We start from the raw sequence: 20,483 nt of genomic DNA on the forward strand, positions 1-20,483 counted from the left end.
TCCCTCTCCCTCTCCCTCTCCAATCTTCCCCTTGTTAACTGGCCCCCTTCTATTCTATTGTTTTGTCAGTGTGTCAACTTTGTCACGTCTGTAAATCAGTGTGGGCTAGTTACTGATCATTTTCTACTCTGAATCAAATTCCTTAAATTCTTTGCATGAACCACTGCTGATTTTTTTTCTTTTTTTTTGTCGACCGTGGGGCTTGAACTTTGGATCTGGCTGCTATCCCTGAGCTCCTCAGCTCAAGGTTAGTGCTCTACCACTTTGAACCACAGAGCGACTTCTGATTTTCTGGTGGTTAATTGGATATAAGGGTCTCACAGACTTTTTGGGCTGAGCTGGCTTTGAACTACGATCCTCAGATCTCAGCCTCCTGAGTAGCTAGGAATACAGGCATGAACCCCCGCGCCCGGCTGATAATAATGAGCGCCTTAGACCAGGTCTCTGGTTCCCTGTCTTTCCCAGGTGCGCTCACTCCCTGGAAGCCATTCGCTCCGCCGCTGCTCCACCGGCCTTGGACTTGAGGTATGTCCACAGCCGCCTTGATCACTTTGGTCAGAAGAGGCGGAGACGCGGTGAGGAGGCGAGTGCTGCTGGGCCCGCGCCGGCTCCCCGGGGACCCGCGGGCCGCCACCCAGGCGCGCCCCAGCTCCACCTCCCAGCCCCTGCGCTCCCGCTTCGACCCGGACGGCAGCGGGCGGCCCGCCACCTGGGACAGTTTCGGCATCTGGGACAACCGCATCGATGAGCCCATTCTGCTGCCCCCCAGCATCAAGTACGGCCAGCCGATCCCCAAGGTCAGCCTGGAAAACGTGGGCTGCGCCTCGCACATCGGCAAAAGGCGAGAGAACGAGGACCGCTTCGGCCGCGCCCAGCTCACCGACGAGGTCCTGTACTTCGCCGTGTACGACGGGCACGGGGGCCCCGCGGCCGCAGACTTCTGTCACACGCACATGCAGGCCTGTGTGAGGTAGGCGGGGCTCCCCCCTGCTCCTCCCGAGACCACCCAGTGTCCACACTCAGGTCCTGAGTTCAAGCCCCAGGACCGACAGAAATAAAATGAAATCAAAACGGTGTATCCGATAGGTAGCATCTTAGCTGCTTTGGCAAACACCCCTTAACCTAGTGAGTGCTGAGCATAAGATACCTGAAAGGAAAATCAAGAGGTACATTATATGGGGGTGACTGTTGCCATAGTGACCAAGGACTCGACTGTGACAAGTAACTGGGCCCCCCTTTTCTTTCCACAAAGGGATTTGCTTTCTAAGGAGAAGAACTTGGAAGCTGTGCTGACCTTGGCTTTTCTAGAAATAGATAAAGCCTTTGCCAGTCAAGCCCACCTCTCTGCAGATGGTATGTAAAACAAGCATATTCCTTATTGCGTTGGCTGGGGGCAGGGGTGGTGGTCAAGAAGAAATAATGTTGGTTTCTGGGGTGGGAGTTTTGATGCTAGTTATTTGTAAGGAAGCTTCTGTATAAATAACCTTACGTTAAGAAAAAAATCATTTCAAATGTTGTTTGGAATCCATGCTAATGGCCGAAAGTAATTTTTATATGAGATAAGAATTTTTCAGAAAGGGAAGATCCAAAATGGTTCTGTTACTAGATTGCAGTTTTAAGATGATTTTTTAAATGTTATTATTTGTTTGTCTTTTATTTTTTTTTTGTAAGAATTCCCCATTTAGCTGGAATGGTAATTCTTCAGATAAGGAGAAACTCACCAAGAAATCCTAAGTAGGAAAAAAAAATAGCAAATGTAAGCTAATTTCAAAGGTATTCTCCCATTTCTTAAAAAAGCTGGGTCTTTCAGCTTTCTTGTACTACGATATTTTTGTGTTTGTTAAATGTGAAGGCATGTTAGCTGAATCTAAACATTTGTGTAGTGTGTCCTTAATTTTCAAAGTAAAATGTTTCCAATTTTGACTAAATTTATCAAAAAAGTTTCTGGTACATGTAGCCAATGTTTTCTAGTTAGCTTGTCCATAACTTCTGCTCATAAAGTTAACTTGAAAACTTCTACAACAGACTTTTACCATGTGCCTCACAACTGTTTTAGAAGTAACTTCACAGAAACATTCACCTTCACTTATTTTACACTTTTTTTTTTTTTTTTTTTTTGCCAGTCCTGGGCTTGAGCTAAGGGTCTGAGCATTGTCCTTGGACTTTCTCAAGGCTAGAGCTCTATAACTTGAGACACAGCACCACCTCAGGCTTTTTCTATGTATGTGGTACGAAGGAGTCCAGCCTGGGTCTTTCACGCATGCTACTAGGCAAGCACTCTACCAGTAGGCCAAACTCCCGGCCCCTCATTTTACACTTCTTAACAAGAGATATGCACCAGGGATGTGTATTTCAGCTGCAATGAAAGTCTCTCCATTTCACAGATTCACAGATAAGTTCAGAGTAGGACTGGAGTTTTCCTGCCATACCAGCAGCCTCTCTCACTTGCATATATATAATAAAGAGGAAGGGAAAAAGGTGACTCTGGAATGGATCTATTGGATCTCTTTGAAGGTATTTTCTGCTCGCCCCACCCCAACCTTGAGCTTACAATATGAGCCAGCTCTCTTACCTCTGAGCTACACCTCAAGAAAAGCTGTATGAGCTATTCTCACTTTGCTCAGAGATATTTAGTTTGCTCAGAGTTTTATTGATATTTTTAGATTCCTTTTTTTTTTTCGTCTTTGCATTTTTAGGACCTTCCTTCCTCCCAGACAAGTGGCTATCTTTTCCTCAACTTTCAGATGGGAGTGGAAGGAAAAGTAAAATTGATTATAAGATTTAGCTTTTGTTCCTAATGAGTAAAACACATGAAAGGGAGGAAATTAAACACTTTCTTTTTTTCTTTTCTTTTTTTTGGGGGGGGAGGGGCGACTTGAATTCTGGACCTGGGTGCTGTCTTTGAGCTCTTCAGCTCAAGGCCAGTAGTGTTCTGTCACTTGAGCCGCAGCTCCACTTCTGATTTTCTGGTGGTTAATTGGAGATAAGAGTCTCAGGGACTTCTGTGCCTGGACTGGCTTTGAACCTTGATCCTCAGATCTCAGTCTCCTGAGTAACTAGGATTACAGGTGGACACTGCCGGTGCCCAGCTTGAAACACTTTCTTAAGTCTTTTGAGTTCTGAACTATGATTTTCATCTAATTATTACTAGGTTTGTTATGAGTTTGGCTGCATCACACACAGTATTATGGGCCAGTGTTATGCCCGAATGTTCTATAAACAGCAGCTGCCTAGTGAACAGAATGTTGAAGAGTACTAGCCTTTGGCCAACAGCCCTTCATAAATACAGTCAGCCCTTTTGAAAATAATCTAATCAGTCTAGAGGCTTTAAAACCATTGGTGGACCTAGTGTGAAATTTCTGAGGACTCCTCTTGTTTGTTAGATAATTATAATTGAGGAAATTTGAATTTAGAGCACTTAATGGTGAACCAGACTTTTTACAGATGACTTTGTCATGAAATCAAATTAATAATAAAATGTAATTCATTACTAAGAATTAAATTAAAACATATTTTTTAGTTTTAGTTTCTGTTTCATGATCTGAGGTAATGAATGATTCCAGAACTTTCATAAGGATATCATAAAATTTATTTTTCATTGATTGGCCATTGATTGCAAAACATAAGGTAGCAAAGTAGAATGCTGATCGTTGTATGCTACTTAAAAATGTCATTATCATCATTAATTATTCTTATATTTTGTGCTGCTGTAAATCATTATTTTGAAAACAGCTAGATATTTTGTTCTAAACAAGTTGCCAAATCTTTCAAAGTCGGCACTAAGTGCCAACCAATATTGAGGACTTATTTATTCAGATACACTAAAGACAGAATTCTGTATGTTAACTATGTAATTTGTAGATTAAAAAAATAAAACCTATGTCATTTCAGATTTAAAACTCATTTAATTTTTTTTAATTTGTAGTAAGACCTGAAGCAATATCAGCATTGTATGAGTGCATCTAACTCTTTTTTTTTTTGCCAGTGCTGAGACTTGAACTCAGGGCCTGGGCACTGTCCTTGGACACTTTTTGCTCAAGGCTAGTGCTCTGCCATTTGAGCCACAGCATCACTTCCAGCATTTTCTGTGTATGTGGTACCGAGGAATCAAACCCAAGGCTTTGTGCATGATAGGCAGGCACTCTACCACTAGACCACACTCCCCGCCCCAGATCTAATTTTGGAGGTGCTATGAGTATACATGTACAGCACTAGTGAGGGGAAATTTTGAGTATCAGGGTTTGCCCTCTCCACCAGCTTTGATGTCCTCTCTCTCTCTCTCTCTCTCTCTCTCTCTCTTTCTCTCTCTCTCTCTCTCTCTCTCTCTCCCCCTCCCTCGGTATCAGTCCTACTTCATCCCCTTTTTGTGAAAGTCAGGATTAGGGCTTATATTTCTTTTCCTTCTGTAGTCCTGCGAGGTGAATCCAGGGCTCACACACGCTAGACCAGTGCTCTGCCACTCAGCTACACCCATAATCCTTTTAGTCACCGATTTCTTTATATTCAGTTTATACCAAGAATGTGAGCTTTTACATTTTATAGGAAACCAACTGGCAAATTAAAAGTATATTCCATCACTGTGCTGTTTACAAAGTCACTGAAAACAAATTAGCAACACAAAACTTCTGTTTTCCTGTATAGCCTTTGATCCCTATGGTCCCCAACGTATTTCTTTAAAAGCAGCAAAGGTCTTCAAGGGCGTGTGTCTCACAAATAGAAGACTGCCCTGAAGAACAGATGTTGTTGGACAGAGCTGTGAGCCTACAATTTCTTCCTTCCTTCCTTTTCCTTTCCCTCCTTTTTTTCTCTCCCTTTCTTCTCTTCATTGCTTTCTTCTTCCTTCACTTCTTCTCCATTCTCCCCTCCCTTTCTTCCCCCTTGTCCTTCCCTACCTTCCCCCTTCTCTCCTTCTTTCTTCTTTCCTTTCTTTCTCTCCCTCTCTTGTTCCTTTTTCCCCCCTGTGTCATGAGATCAAACTCCAAGCAAGTGCTCTGTTAATGAGCTATATGTCCAGCCTATGTAATTTTTTTTGGTAGTATCAAGGTTGGAACTCAGGACCTCAGTCTCTACCACTTGAGTTATGCCTCCTGCCCCTAAGCAACATTTTTTTATTCCTTTCTTTCTTTTGTTGCCAGTTCTGGGGCTAGAACTCAGGACCCTGGGCACTGTCCTTGAGCTTTTTCAATGCAAGCACTCTACCACTTGAGTCATAGTACCACTTTCGGCTTTTTCTGTGAATGTAGTACCAAGGAATGGAACCCAGGGCTTCCTGCATACTTGGCAAGCACTCTACCATTAAGCCACAATCCCAGCATTTTTTTTCTTTTTTTACAGTCCCTGGGCTTATACTCAGGGCCTTAGCACTGTCCTTAGCTTTCTCAAGGCTAGAGCTTTACACTTGAGCCATAGCACCACTTCCAGCTTTTTTTCTAGGTATGTGGTACAGAAGAATCGAACCTGGGTTTTCGTGCATGCTAGGCAAGCACCCTACCACTATGCCAACTTCTCAGCCTTCCCAACCCTTTTTATTCCTTTTTTTTTAATGCTAGAGACCACTGAGTTGGGGCTGGGGAACCAGGATAAAGGGGTGTGCTGCTACTGCTTCAGCTTATTACTTCTGTTTTGGTGTTCACACATCATACATGTCTAGAACACCCATTTTAAATAAGTACCAAAATGATATAGGTTTTTATGTACTATGATTTCCATGGTTGAATAAATTCCTGGGGTTTGTTAGAATCTGAAAAGTTCAGCTCATATTCATTATGGTACTGTTCAAGACTGTGATGATTTTTCTTCTGTTCTGTTGACCTGCAACACCAGGGAGAGAAGAGAGCTGCAGAAATACCCTTTTAATGAATTATATTACAATATAAACATGCTAGAGCACAAGAGCCTTGCCAGCTTTTATTTAAGCAATGAACTTAATCATTCTACTAAAAGCAATGCTTCTGGATGCTAAATCCAGAACACAGCTGTTGAATACTGTTTCTGGCATAGAAGTTGTTTTGCCTCCTTCCCAAATATATTTAAGTCCCAGTATTTTGGTGGTATCGTGTAGTTCACATCTTATGAATTGCGATCAGATGCAAATCATTCCGTGCTTTAAGCCATGGAATTACCCTTTTGTTTGATATTATTACAATCCAGATTTATAGTGTGGTTTTCCTAACACAGACACAGTAATTATTTACTGTGTTCAAGATCATATGCTGTGTATTTAAGGGGTGTGTATGTATGTATGTGTGTGTGTCTGTGTGTTGTGATTCAGACACCTTTGTACATAGTCTTTTTCCTACCTTGGAAACTGCAAAACTCAGAGAAATGTGAGTCTGGGATGAAAGCACTAGATTAACTACAAGATACCATCAACTTCAGCAAATTGAATTTTGGATACTTGGATTTGGCATCTCCTGGAATATTAGGTAATTTGCTAGTAAAACTTTCACCAAAATAAAAACCCTTCCCCCTTATTTTGCAGCTCTTTCTCTACCCTCCCCTGTGTTGCAGGTTTGTTATGTTTGAGCACAATTCCTGGGTGAATTTCCTATTTGCCTCTGTGCGTGTTATTTGTGGCAGAGAACTGTGCCTGCTCAGCAGCTCTAGACCTGGAGCCCGTGGACACTATTTGCTGGGCTTCAGTGGCAAGAGAGATCTGCTTAATTTTGTCTCAGGTGAAGGAGTCCCGCGGTTCCTAGCCTGGACTACGGGAAGGTTCCCACATCCTCTTTGTCCCATTAGTTGAGATGACTTGGCAGTAGAAAATTGTCCAGTGAGTGTTAAGAACTTATTGAAAGATATCTTCGTTTTAGAGCTTTGTTGTTAGGGAAAAAAAAAAGTGAGGCTTTTTACTTCCACATTAAATGTTAAATGAAAAGAAATGCTGATTTACTATTTATATTTTTAGATGTCTAGCAACACAAAGTCAACAGTTAGTTTTGAGATTTTTCTCCATAAACTCTGGGATTTTGGAACTGTTAGGGTGATTTAAAAAAAAAAAAAGAAAATGAAGGTCGATTACATTTCTATATGACAGAGCCATGGAATACAATCAAAACAGTAAAACTTGTTTTGAAAAAAAAAATGTTAACTTTTGTCTTAGTCAATTGAAATGCCACTTTAAAAAACAATGCTTAAGCAAAAGAAATGAGTGCCAAATTTCCTGGACAGGTCAGAAGTCCCAAGTTCAGTAACTGCAGTCTTTAAATCATTTGGCAATTAAATGGTTGGATGGTTAATCTGAAAATCTTCCAATCTTATATTTGGCTCTGGCTAATCATAAGTAGAAGTTTATATTTTATATGTTCTACAATGTCAAATGTTTCTTTTTAGCTAGCCGTGACAATATTGGACTGACATGGCAGTTCCAAAATCAAGAGAAGTAAATGGGGAGCCAGAGCCACTAGCAATGCTATTTGTCAATAAAGTAAATTCAGCATGACTATGAGATTAGCATTTATTCATGCTTTCTTTTGTTTACTTTTCTGATTAAAACAGGCATTTTGATATACTGACTGAAAAAAACAATTTCTATATCTCATTCCAAAATGTAGTACTGATGAAATTTTTAAAAAATTTTTCAATAATCTTTCATTTTAAATTATTTTTTAAGAAAACTTGTTGGAAAGATTGCATCTCAATCAATTAAATAAAGCAATCTCTGACTTGAAGGTCAAAATCCATTGACAGTTTTAGAAATTTACCTGAACCATAATCCATTTTGGAAGGTTACCTAAATATTGGATTTAAATGTTTTGGGTTTTTTTTTCCTTTGGTTTTTTGTTTTTTGGAATTCACAATGTTGCATATGGTGGTGTGTGCCTATAATCCCAACACTTGGGAGACCAGGAAATCACTGGTTCAAGGCTAGCCTAGATATATAGGTAGAACCTGTGTTTAATTTAAAAATAAAAAGACCCCCCCCCAAAAAATGATCAACTATGTTACTAAAGATAATGCCTGCTTTAAGTTATCTTTTCCATATCTTCCACTCTGCTTTATTTTTTCTAACTCATAATTTCACAACATTCTCAGTTTGGCAAGGCTCAATGCACCTTAAATTTTTTTTTAGTAAGTGGTAAAGACTAGGCAGAGAAGTCCAAAGAACATGCAAAATTTCAGTTTTACTGGGAGAGAAAAAATGTTGGTGATCTGTGTCTATTATCATTGACTTTTACTTGATGATCATCACAGAATATGCATATTTTTGCAATGTGTTGGGTCAAGACACTCGGCAATACTGACCCACATTTATTTGGCTACAGACCTGGTATTAACTATTATCAGGTTTATGAGAAACTAGAATGGATTTCATTTCCTGTCTCCCAAATTTTCTAGCTTTGCTTCATGGCTAGGAAGAAAAAGAAAATTAGAAAAAACTGTGGGCCTGCTTTTTAGGATTCTCTGCTGACAATTGTAGAGCAAAAGAATACAGCCCAGAGCACTTGAAAAGCAAATAGTCTACCCTTGGCATGTCTCCCTCAGCCTGTAACTGGTATGACTTTGGATGGAAGTAAGAAATGGAAGAAAACCAAAATCCCACAAATGGAGAAAAGCAAGTTTTCATGAGTGGTCTCCACTGACCGAGCCAAAATAGCCAAATGCTATAAAATTTTAGTACCTTCATTTTGTTACTTGATAGATACACACGGTGTCATAATTATAAATTTAATTTGGCTCTGCATTATGGGAATAGAGACTTTTTGGCGATAGCAGTGCATTGTTCACATTTGGTTAGCAACCGTTGCATGGAGCCTTGTTACTGAGTTAAAAAGTTGTTGTTTTTGGTTTATTGTTTTTTTTTCTGCATGCTCTTATTTGAACAGTCCATTTGCATTTTATTTGCATACCACTAGTTACAGTAGATTGGTTCAGCCCAGCATTAGTTTATTGTGCTTGTTTTTTGTTTTGTAATAAAAATTCCATATCCAACCACCTGTCACTAACTGGCATTCTGTTTTTATGATGTTTATAGCTACCCTTCTGACCTCTGGGACTACTGCCACAGTAGCCCTGTTGCAAGATGGTATTGATCTGGTTGTAGCCAGTGTTGGGGACAGCCGGGCTCTTTTGTGTAGAAAAGGAAAGCCTATGAAGCTGACTATTGACCATACTCCAGAAAGAAAAGATGAAAAAGAAAGGTACTGTCAGTCTGACTCAGTCATTCTGTGGGGTGATGTTGATAGCTCAAGACAGAAATGGAAAAAAAAAAGATAGAAATGAAATTTTGCACTGTTCCTCATCATGTTAAAGATCAAACCTGTGGTGGTAGTTAAAACTGGGTCTAGGGTGGCCTAGAACTTTTAATTCTCCTGCCTTAGTTCACTGAAATTATGGGAGTATTCTACCATGTCCAGTTTAAATTTGAAGTTTAACAGTGACTTGGTTTTCTGCATATTGTATCTTTAGCTTTGACCTTTTTCTTCCTAGGATTAAGAAGTGTGGTGGCTTTGTGGCATGGAATAGTTTGGGACAGCCTCATGTGAATGGCAGGCTTGCAATGACAAGGAGTATTGGAGACTTGGATCTTAAAGCCAGTGGTGTGATCGCAGAACCTGAAACAAAGAGAATCAAGGTAAAAAAAAAAAACAAAAAACTGGAAAACTCAACACATTTACAGAGTAGAGTAAAGTTAGGGTTATCTCCAGTACAAGATTTCTTAAGAGAAATCTTGGGGCAGTGGCCAGAGCTGGTGGCTCACGCCTGTAATCCTAGCTACTCAGGAGCGTGAAATCTGAGGGCTGCAGTATGGCAGTTCAAACCCAGCCTAGGCACAAAAGTCAGTGAGACTCTTGTCTCCAATTAACCATGAGAAAACTGGAAGTGGTGCTTGGCTAAGGAGTAGAGCACTATCCTTGAGCTGAAGAGCTCAGGGACAGCACCCAGGCCCAAAGTTCAAGTCCCAAGATGACCAAAAAAAAAAAGGACTTGGCAGTGTCTCATTCCTTGTTCTGTAGCCCGGCCTGGCCCCAACTCACAATCCTTCTGCCTTACCCTCCTAAGTGTTAGGATTACAGATGTGTACTACCCTGTCCTCTCTTAAAAGGTTTAATTGCAGTGATTTAAGGAAGAATAGATATGCCTTTTTTTCTCATTGTTTTTATTTTTGTACTGGTAGACCTCACATTCTTACTTGGCTTTTTTTCTCAAGGCTGGCACTCTGCCAGTGGAGCCATACTTGCACTTCTGGCTTTTTGGCCATTAATAGGCAATAAGACTCACATGGGCTTTTGTGTTTAAGCTGGCTTCAAACTGTGGTCCTCTGATCTCAGCCTCATGAGTAGCAAGGATTATAGGCATAAGCCACCACTTCCTGACTGTAAGCATAAACATTCAAGGTGAAATAGGATTCTGTGTTCCTGGTTGGTTTAGTTCCTGGTTTTGTTTCGCTGCCACTCACGGCATGGCTCTGTTGTCCTGGATCCTTCCATGTTCTCCCCGGAGTTGTCCTCCCTCACCAGGCCAAATGGTTGCTCCCCTCTTTCTGCTGCCCAGTGCTCCTGTTACTCTAACCTGACCCTAAGTATCACGCCTGATCCATGATAAGGTACTTCCTTTTCTGGATAGCACCCACCATCTCAGTGCAGCCTTCCACAAACTTCAGGAAATGTTGTCATTAACTGCATGATGCTTTCATGTCTTCATCTCATTGTGAGAACCTTAAGGTGGGTTTTGCTACATGGAGGATTCTGTTCAAAGGATTTTTTCTTTTAAGACTTCTAATTCTGTATCACAAGGAAAACAAATCTGAAGTGTTACAGAGAGCTTGAAGCATAAAAAAGCCCATGTTTCTAAGCACTAAATGTTGTGCCAGGCACCAACACCAACTGAATAACAGAGGCAGGAATCAAACTCAAATGATCTCTGCCAATAGCATGTAGCCTCTCCCCTTTATATTCTAATATATATATATATATAATTATATATTCCATATTAATACTATATTATATATATATATTAGAATATGTATTCAATATATAAAGGGAGAGGCTAGATTTATCCTGGCTTATCTGTCCTGGGAGGTGATTTTCATTGTTTACCTGTGCACTCTTGCACAAAAGACCACTCAGCTCAACAAAGAACATCTTGGAATGATCAAGAGCACTCTAAGATGAGTCTAGTTTTTAATCTTATGATTTGGACTGATTGCAGCTCCATCATGCCGAGGACAGCTTCCTGGTCCTTACCACTGATGGAATTAACTTCATGGTGAATAGTCAAGAGATTTGTGACTTCGTTAATCAGTGCCATGATCCCCATGAAGCAGCCCACGTGGTGACAGAGCAGGTGAGGAGCAGGTGACATGGCAGAATCCCTGCTGGGAAACTCCAGAGCGAGGGGGGTAAAGGATGCCTTGGGTATGTATAGGTTCCATTGTGCCTGAAAAAACTGTCACATTCCATGTTCCCTTTGAATCTTACGTGTTCGTTTGAATGTTCCAGCGAGACTTGATATATAAAATTCCCTCAACATTTTTTATAATTCAGCCAAGTCATTAAGTAAAATTAATATTGCAAGGAAATTTGGTATCTTTATAGATTGCCTGTAAATATTCCTTGAAATAGCAGTAATAATAAGCAAATGATGGTAATTTTAAAGTCATGGATTTATCACAAAGATCCATAACATTGGCTTTCCATAGAGGAAGAAACCTTATATACTATGGAGACCATATTGCAAAACTAAGTTTCAACCCCAGTCACTCACTGATATATCCACATTAACTCCCAGCTGGAGGAATACCCTACCATAATCAACTTCTATGTATTCAAGGTGAATGTGGGGAGGTTAGGGACTTAGCTTAGTGGAAGAGCCATTGCCTGGCAAATGCAAGGCCCTGAGTTTGGTCCTCCTCTCTGAAAGAAAAGGAAAAAGAAAAGAAAGAGAGAATGTGGTCAGATGCTAGAGACTCATGCCTGCAATCCTTGCTACTCAGGAGGGAGAGAGCTGATGATCCGATTGGAAGCTAGCCTGGGCCGACTAGTCTATGAGACTTTTATCTTCAATTAATCGGCAAAATGGGATAAGTCAAGGCTGGGAATGTGGCTTAGTGGTAGAGTGCTTGCCTAACATGCAGGAAGCATTTGGTTTGATTCCTCAGTATCACATACACAAAAAAAGCCAAAAGTGGTGCTGTGGCTCAAGCAAAGGAACTCAGAGACAGCACCCAGGCCCTGAGTTCAAGCCCCAGGACTGGCAAATAATAATAATAATAAAACAATGATGAGATAAGGTGGGGGTCAAGTGATAGAGCGCCAACCTTCAGCATAAAACCAAGTGAGAATGCCAGTACTGGCACAAAAATCAATAAACAAGCAAATAAGTAAGTGTATGAAAAATGATCGACAAAAACATAGCATGAATAGATGCAGTTTAGTGTGGTAGAGCTAAAGTCTGAAGGGTAGGGGATAGCTAGTAAAATGTATGTTAAGTCAGGACCTAGTGGCTCATCCTGTAATCCTAGCTACTCAGGAGGCTGAAATCTAAAAATCACAGTTTGAAGCTAGCCTAGGCTGGAAAGTTTGTGAGATTATTTCTCACCAAAAAGCCGGAAGTGAAAGCCTGGCTCTAGAGGTAGAAGCGTTAGCCTTGTGCAAAAGTGCTCAGCTCCTAGACCGTGAGTTCAAACCTCAAGACCAGCATCAAAAAAAAAGTAAAATGTATGTCTTTGGTTTTTTGGGTTTTCTTCTTTTCTTTTTGAGTGGGGAAGCCTTTGAACTTCAACCCTCAGATCTCAGCCTCCACAGAAGCCAAGATTACAGGCATGTGCCATTGGCACCTGGACTGCTCTGTGGGTTTGTTGTTGTTGTTTTTGCCAGTCTTGTGGCTTGAACTCAAAACCTGGGCACCGTCTCTGAGCTTCTTCACCCAAGACTAGAGTTCTACCACTTTGAGCCCCAGCACCACTTCCACTTCTCTGTTTCTGGTGGTTAACTGGAGATAAAAGTCTTATGGCCTTTCCTGCTTACGCCAGCGTTGAGCCCTCATCCTCAGATCTCAGCCTTCTAGTTAGCAAGGATTATAGACTTGAACCACTGGATTCCAGACTGCTTTGTGTTTTGATAGTGGTTTTCAGTGGTAACCACTCCTGGTCATCCTTTAGTTCCACAGCAATATTTTGTATTTCCAATATTTACCTCTTCAATTAAGCCAAAGTTAGCCAAAGCCTGTGTGTGTGTGTGTGTGTGTGTGTGTGTGTGTGTGTGTGTGTGTGTGTGTGTGTGTGTGTGTGTCAGTGCCAGGGCCTCACACTTGTTAGATAGGTATTCTACCACTTGAACGACATCCTCGGCTGTTTTTTGCCTTAGTTGTTTTTCATATAATGTCTTGGGCTTTTGCCCAGGCCACCCTCAGACCACTATCCTCCTATCTCGATCTCTATCTCTGTTTTCTAACTAGCGGGGATTACAGTATAGACAAAAGTAGCTCAGGAACAGTGCCCAGGCCTGGAGTTCAAGCCCCAGGACTGGCAAGAGCCTGAGACCCTGAGTTCAAACCCCAGAGCTCACACTTCTTCCTCCCTCCCCCAACACACACACACACACACACACACACACACACACACACACCATCAGTGAACTACCATGTATGGACAATGATATGCTATATGAGGCTCCTAAGAACGCATATGGAATGACCTTAGAGCCCAATAAATTCAAAGACTTGTATGTGCTAGCTCTTGGACTGGCTTTGAACTGTGTTTCTCCTAGTTCAGCCTCCTGTGTAGCTAGGATTATAGACACGAGTCACTGATGGCTTTCCCCACTGCTGTTTTCATCACCAACACTCCGTAGTGGAATGGGATCATTGTTGTTATTTGGGTCATCTCTTCTATCTTTAATTTAATAATGTTCTGAGAATTGGCATAGTAAAACCTTAATGCAATGTTTGCATTTGGTAACAGAGTAAAGTCAGTTTGGTTTTCTCACAAATGCAAAATTCCCATTGAAACAAAACTCTGAATTCCAATGTTTTTCTATTTCTTCCTGCCAAATCTTTCAGGCCATCCAGTACGGTACTGAGGATAACAGTACTGCAGTAGTTGTACCTTTTGGTGCCTGGGGAAAATACAAGAACTCGGAAGTGAATTTCTCCTTCAGCAGAAGCTTTGCCTCTAGTGGACGTTGGGCCTGATGGCTGCCAGGCATGGGCCTGTGTGACAATGTCGCTGGCTGTGTCAAGAAACAGATCAAAACAGTCATCCAGGAGCCCCTAGGACTCAATGGATCATTATGCAGTCATTGCGAAGTTAACCATTTACATTTTTGTGTGTTTGTAAATATCCATTATAGTTATATATAAACCTTAGCATAAACACCATGGCATGAAACTATGCAGAGATTGAGCGGGCAAATGAAGAAATGCGTTTATACATTTGAGTGTAAAGTGTGTGTGTCTGTTGCTAATGATTGACACCAGAGCTCTGTGCAATTTTTTTCTGATTTTTATGACTGATGTGCAGCTGTAGTGTTTGTGATCATTTTTTATTCTTTATTCAGTTGAACAGGTTCTTCAAGTTTTTCTGAAGTTTGACAGTCAGTATACTATTTGCAAATATAATATTTGCAAGGTTTTTGTTTTGTTTGTATCTTCTTTTGTGTGCCAGTACTGGTGCTTCAATTCAAGGCTAGGGCACTCTCTCTTAGCTTTTTCCTCTCAAAAATTTGCACTTTACCATTTTAGCCACATTTCCCCTTTATATTTTTGCTCATTAATTACAGATAAAAGTTTCCAGGTCTTTTCTGCCCCAGGGGAGGGCTAGTTTCTTCAGAGCCTAGCTTTTGAGTAGTTAGAATTACAGGTGTGAACTACATGCACCTGACTGCAAGTGTTTATTTGAAATAACTGTACCAAGGAGTAAATGTGAAAACTAGGTTCTCTATGACCATAACTCTAGAACAGTTATATAAATGTAACAATGCAAAAGAAATGTATTCAGAAAATTTGACATAACTAAATTCTGCACATATTTATAAACAGAACCCTTCTGTATTTCAAAGGTTACAGTCCCTTCCCAGTTCATTCCTATTTTTCTGTAGTTAAGCGTGCTATGTACATGTGACTCTTTTTTTCTTTTCTTTCTTTCTTCCTTCTTTCCTTCCTTCATCTTTTTTTTTTTTTTTTGTGCTGTCCCTGGCTTTGAACTCAGGGTCTGGGCACAGTCCCTGAGCTTTTGTGTTTAAGGCTAATGCTCTACCCCTGAGTCATAGCTCCATTTCTAGTTTTTGGTGGTTAATTGGAGATAAAGGTCTCATAGACTTTCCTGCCCCTGCTGGCACCAAACTGTTATCTTCAGATCTCAGTCTCTTGAGTAGCTAGGATGAGAGGCGTGAGCCACCAGCTATGACTATTAATAGCAGAAACAAAGTGTGCAGGCTTTTGGTCAAAACAATGCAAAGTTAAAAACCAACAATGTCAAACTATTGGTATAAAGATTCTGTTTTTCATCTTGTGTTTTGTGTATAGGATGTTTGTCACTTTTTGTATAGAGTGAATAAGCAAATTGGAATATTTGTAAAAAAAAATACCACATAGCTTGAGGGACATGTCTCCATTTTTTTTCACTCAGTTCTAAGACAAGAAAGGATAAATCTAAAACAAACATAAAATGTTCTATATTTCAGCTTGCTATACAAGTTAGGAATGTAAAACTTTTTAACTGCATGTAAGTTTGCTGTTAAACTGTGAACTTTAAACCTGTGTTTAGAATTCCACCTGGGGTTTATTTTTGTTAACTGTGAATTTGTTGTATGTGTAGTGTGCATATATGACTATCTTAGAGTAATATAAAATATAAGGGAACAATCTCACAGCTATCTCACAGCTCCATCATGAGTTAGTTTTATGCTATTGATCTATCTCCCATGATGGTAGATAGAGCTAGGGAAGTTTTTCCCTGGTGAAAAATCAGTAATTATCAGCAGAGGAGGTAAAAGACTGAAATGAGCTGTGGGAGACTGGGTGGATAAGTTACCTGGAGACCAGAAACAGCTAGCCTGTCGAGGCTGCATTGTCATGTGTCATTTGAATATTGAATCATGGCTATAGAATTGAATATTAAGATTGAGATTGAGTGTAGACTCCTCCAACAGTTGGTTTTTTTTTCTTCAGAATTGACTTTTTCTGTTCCTTTTTTAAGCTTTAAAGCTTTAAGAGAAGGAAGAGCCCCCCCCCCAATTTCATATTTGTTCACATTTGGGGAATGAAAGTAAAGAATGCCTTGAATTTTCCTATCCATATTGATGAGAAATTCCCTTTTTACAAAAGTGCTAAATAAATATTTCACTTAGGGGGAAATATTAGACAGAGTGGCACATGTTTATAATCATATCTCATGAGAGGCTGAGGCAGGAGGATTGAGAACATGAGGCCAGCCTGGTCTCTTTTGTAAAGAAAAGTATTGCAGGAAAAAAAAATGGAGTCTGTTGCTTTTTGTTGTCTGTGACAAGAGAAAACAAGGAAAGACTTGGAAAAGCTGGGAAACTTCCTTTTTCTCTTCTTCTTCTTCTTCTTCTTCTTCTTCTTCTTCTTCTTCTTCTTCTTCTTCTTCTTCTGCTTCTTCTTCTAATTCTTCTTCTAATTCTTCTTCTTCTTCTTCTTCTTCTTCTTCTTCTTCTTCTTCTTCTTCTTCTTCTTCTTCTTCTTCTTCTTTTCCTCCTCCTCCTCCTCCTCCTTCTTTTTTCTTTTTTGTGCCAGACCTGTGGCTTGAACTCAGGATCTGGGCACTGTCCCTGAGCTTATCTCTAATGTTCTACCACTTGAGCTACAGCTCCACTTTTGGCTCTTTGGGTATTTAATGCAAGTCTCATGGAGTTTCTTACCTGGCCTGGCTTCGAATCATCTCCTCAGATCTGTCTCCTGAGTAGCTAGTATTGTAGGCATGAGCCACCAGCACCTTGGCTTCCTATTCTTTCTGAGACAAGTCTTGGAGCAAATATATGGAAAGTGTAGTAAGGAGCATGGTTATTTCCAAACCAATAAACAAATGAAAACTATGAAGTATAAACCCAACATTCTGAAGATGCAGACTTCATTGCACTACTGCTCCTTTTCTTATTGAGGTTAGGAGTGATGCCAAGTTCAAAGGCCTGGGGCCATTGATGGGGTGCGGTGAGCTACCAGCTTTGACAAAGAGGGATTTGTAGGTGATGTTTTGGGGTGCACTTGACTGTATTATGCCTAGAAAAGCTTTGGGATTATTGGTTGGTTTCTCCTTTTTTCTTTTTCTTTTTTTCTTTATTTTATTAGTTTTTCTTTTTTTGGAAACCAGGCATTGCCATGTGGTCCAGCGTGGCCTTGAACTCATGAGCTTGCATGTTCATCTTGAACTGCCTCTGACTCTCAGATGCTGAGATTACATGTATGTACCATCACACTGGTTAGCCTGGAAGGGACAATATTAAACACATCAGCTGCTCACCTTGATTAAACATAAAAATACTGCTATTTTCATGCCACAATATTAAAGTATGTTGTAAATTGCAGAATATTTTAACATAAAAATAAACATACAAGTTTTAGATCTCTAAGTCTGTTACTGGAAACTGGAAAAAATTAAGTAAAAATAAAACAACGACAAAAGAACTAGTTTCAATACACGTTTTTAGTTTGAACTGTGAATTTGCCATGTAATTATAGGCATGATGTGAATTATATAGTGCAATAAAACATATCAATGCATTTATGTAAACATGTAGCATATGAAATACCTTTCCATGTATTCACCAACAATTACTTGCTGAAATATTCTTAAAATCATTATATTTTACTAGTACGAGTTCCAAAGTGCTTTGTAAAATATTAAGTAGTTGTAAAAAGGGTTTCTATTCAACACATCAGATTATGAGTATCTTATCCTTATATGTTCAAAAGTAAATGTAAGCCAGGCCTCTACCAACTGCTTCTTTGTTAGAAATCTTGTGTTTCTTGGTTGCTTAAAACTGTTTTCTATTTTTCTGAAGAAAAATTCCATTTGTGATGGGGTTGGAGGGAATCAGTTTTAATTCTTTTGCACTCTGTGATATGAACTTATTTTCCCCAAGTTTCTACATTGAAAAAAAAATGAATTAGTGAAACATCGGCTGGGAGTTTGGCCGAGTAGTAGAGTGCTTACCTAGCATGCATGAATACCCAGGTTTGATCCTCAGTACCACATACATAGAAAAAAGCCAGAAGTGGTACTTGGCTCAAGTGGTGGAGTTCTATCCTTAAGAAAGCCCAAGGATAGTGCCCAGGCCCTGAGTTCAAGTCCCAGGACTAGCCAAAAAAGAATTAGTGAAACATAATGCTATAGAAACTAGAAGTTACTTTTAAGTACATGTGTGTGTGTGTATATATATATATATACATATATATTTATATTTAATGTGTACAGGATTGGGCTTGTTGGCTTTTTCAATTAAAGCTGGTCCTCTAACACTTGAGCCACACTCCACTTTCAGATTTTGCTGGTTAATTGGCAATAAGTCTCACAGCCTTTTCTGCCAGGACTAGCTTTGAACTGTGATTTTTGGGTCCTAGCCTCATGAGTACCTTACACCAGTGTGTGCCACCAGAACTCTGCTTATTTTTTTTTTCTTGTTAGTATCTTAACAGAGAGTGAATAAACTTTTGCTAATTCCTGAATATCAGAACATTTAGTTTCCTTTTTCAGAATGATGTGGACTTAATTTCATGGTATTTTCACAGTAAATAGAGTAATAGAGTAGAGTTTGGAGAAACTCTACTTAACATAAAAAGTTTATGTTTTCCTTTAGCTCCAAGTTTCTCACCCACCTGTGTCTGCAAGACAAAGAGACATTGAGTTGGGCTGGGTGGTATTTTGTTCCTCAGATTCCCTTTTATGGATTTCAGGCACAAAGAAAAAAAGTCATGTCTTTACAAGGGGAATAAACCAAACTGTGTTGGCCTACCTGTTGCTTTTGGCCTCTGGCCTGTGACCAATTGACTCTCTGGCAGTTTCTATCTGTTGTTAGATGGTTGGAATGGTCCATGAGCATCAGACTTCATATTTCAGGCTGTGAGGTCCTGGAAGCATCCCAGCTCTAAGTACAATTCATCTACCACTGGATTATAGCACAGAATCAATCAGTGTGGTACCATCCTAAGTTAATTTCTACTGAAGTGCTCTTGTGTACATTTGTTTTTGTAATTTGCCAAAGTTACATGCTATGTAGTAAGGGGATGTGATGCTTTGGTGTTTTAAATGTATGTGTTTAACTGTGAACAAACTAAAGTCATGCATCTTGAGATTGAAAGAATCATTCTAATAAAATACATGCATTTAGCACTTTTTAAAATTTGTCTGTGTTTGTTTGACATCCAGACTGTCCAACATGTATTATATATGATATGTAGTTATATAAATATTGAAAAAACTGAGATCCAGTGAATACATAGATGGGGGGGGTCTTGAACTCAAGGCCTCATGTTCTTGCTTAACTTTTTCATTCAAGATTGATACTCTACCACTTGAGCCATACCTCCGTTTTCTCCACTGTTTTACTGGTTAATTGGACATAAAGGTCTCTTCTATTTGTCTGTCTGTGCTGGTATTGAACTGTGATCCTCAGAGCTCAGCTTCCTGAGTAGTTAAGATTACAGGTGTACATTGCTGCCTGGTTAAAGATGTGTGTGTGTGTGTGTGTGTGTGTGTGTGTGTGTGTGTGTGTGTGTGTGTGTCTATGCTGGTCCTGGTGTTGAATTCAAGGTCTGGGTACTATCCCTGAGCTTTTTGCTCAAAACTAGCATTCTACTTCTTGAGCCACAGCTTCTGGCTTTTTGTTTGTTTGTTTGTTTGTTTGTTTTTGTGTGTGGGAAGGTGATTAATTAGAGATAAGGGTCTGATGGTTTTTCGTGACTAGGGTGCTTGGAACCTTGATTCTCCAATTTCAGCTTCCCCAGTAGTAAGATTATAGGTGTGGACCACTGGTGCCCTGCTTAAAGATTTCTTCTAGTAAAATTGTGGCTGCTTGCCTGCCCATAAAGGGAACAAAAAACAAAACTGTGATGGGATAAATATAATCTCATTTGCTCAAATCTGTTGCTTCTATCTAAAACATAATTTATCATTTTCGTTTCATCTTCCAAAATATTTCACAGTGCTTCAGTGGGAAAATGTTGAGATGGTTTCTATAATGATTCACCTGTACTCTATTTTTTTCCTGATGCATTTCATGGAACCATCTTATTTATAGAAGAAAGTTATAAACAGATGTTTAGCGATGATGCTACAAAATCCAGCAATGTTGTATTTATCTTAAGCAGACCCCCACCACACCCACTCTTCTCCATCATTGGAGACTTATTTATTTTTTATATGTTGGTTGCCGCAGACCGACTCAGCGGGAGTGCGGGGAGACCAAGTCTGGATTCACAGATCAGGAATGGATTCGGCGATGACAGACAGACACAAACGCAAGGGAGGTTTGAAGTCTGCTGCGAAGTTTTACTTGTTGAGTGTGAGATTATATACAGTCAAAGTA

General features: G+C 39.9%; 1 protein-coding gene across 2 annotated transcripts; it reads left to right on the forward strand.

Moving 5' to 3' along the window:
• Positions 1 to 439: 439 nt before the first annotated feature.
• Positions 440 to 14,373, forward strand: Ppm1k (protein phosphatase, Mg2+/Mn2+ dependent 1K). 2 transcript variants are annotated; one of them, XM_090343214.1, is made up of 6 exons: positions 441 to 970; positions 1,253 to 1,353; positions 8,975 to 9,140; positions 9,430 to 9,574; positions 11,152 to 11,286; positions 14,002 to 14,373. In XM_090343214.1, exons 1-6 carry the CDS (start codon positions 528 to 530, stop codon positions 14,131 to 14,133), a joined length of 1,122 nt encoding a protein of 373 aa, XP_090199340.1. In that variant the 5' UTR covers positions 441 to 527; the 3' UTR covers positions 14,134 to 14,373. The 2 variants fall into 2 exon arrangements, with proteins under 2 accessions (XP_090199341.1, XP_090199340.1); XM_090343215.1 differs by lacking the exon at positions 11,152 to 11,286 and having other exon boundaries at positions 440 to 970.
• The last annotated feature ends 6,110 nt before the right edge of the window (positions 14,374 to 20,483 follow it).

Source organism: Megascapheus bottae, chromosome 13 (assembly GCF_031878675.1).
Source record: "Megascapheus bottae isolate mThoBot1 chromosome 13, mThoBot2.hap1, whole genome shotgun sequence".
Lineage (NCBI taxonomy): Eukaryota > Metazoa > Chordata > Mammalia > Rodentia > Geomyidae > Megascapheus > Megascapheus bottae.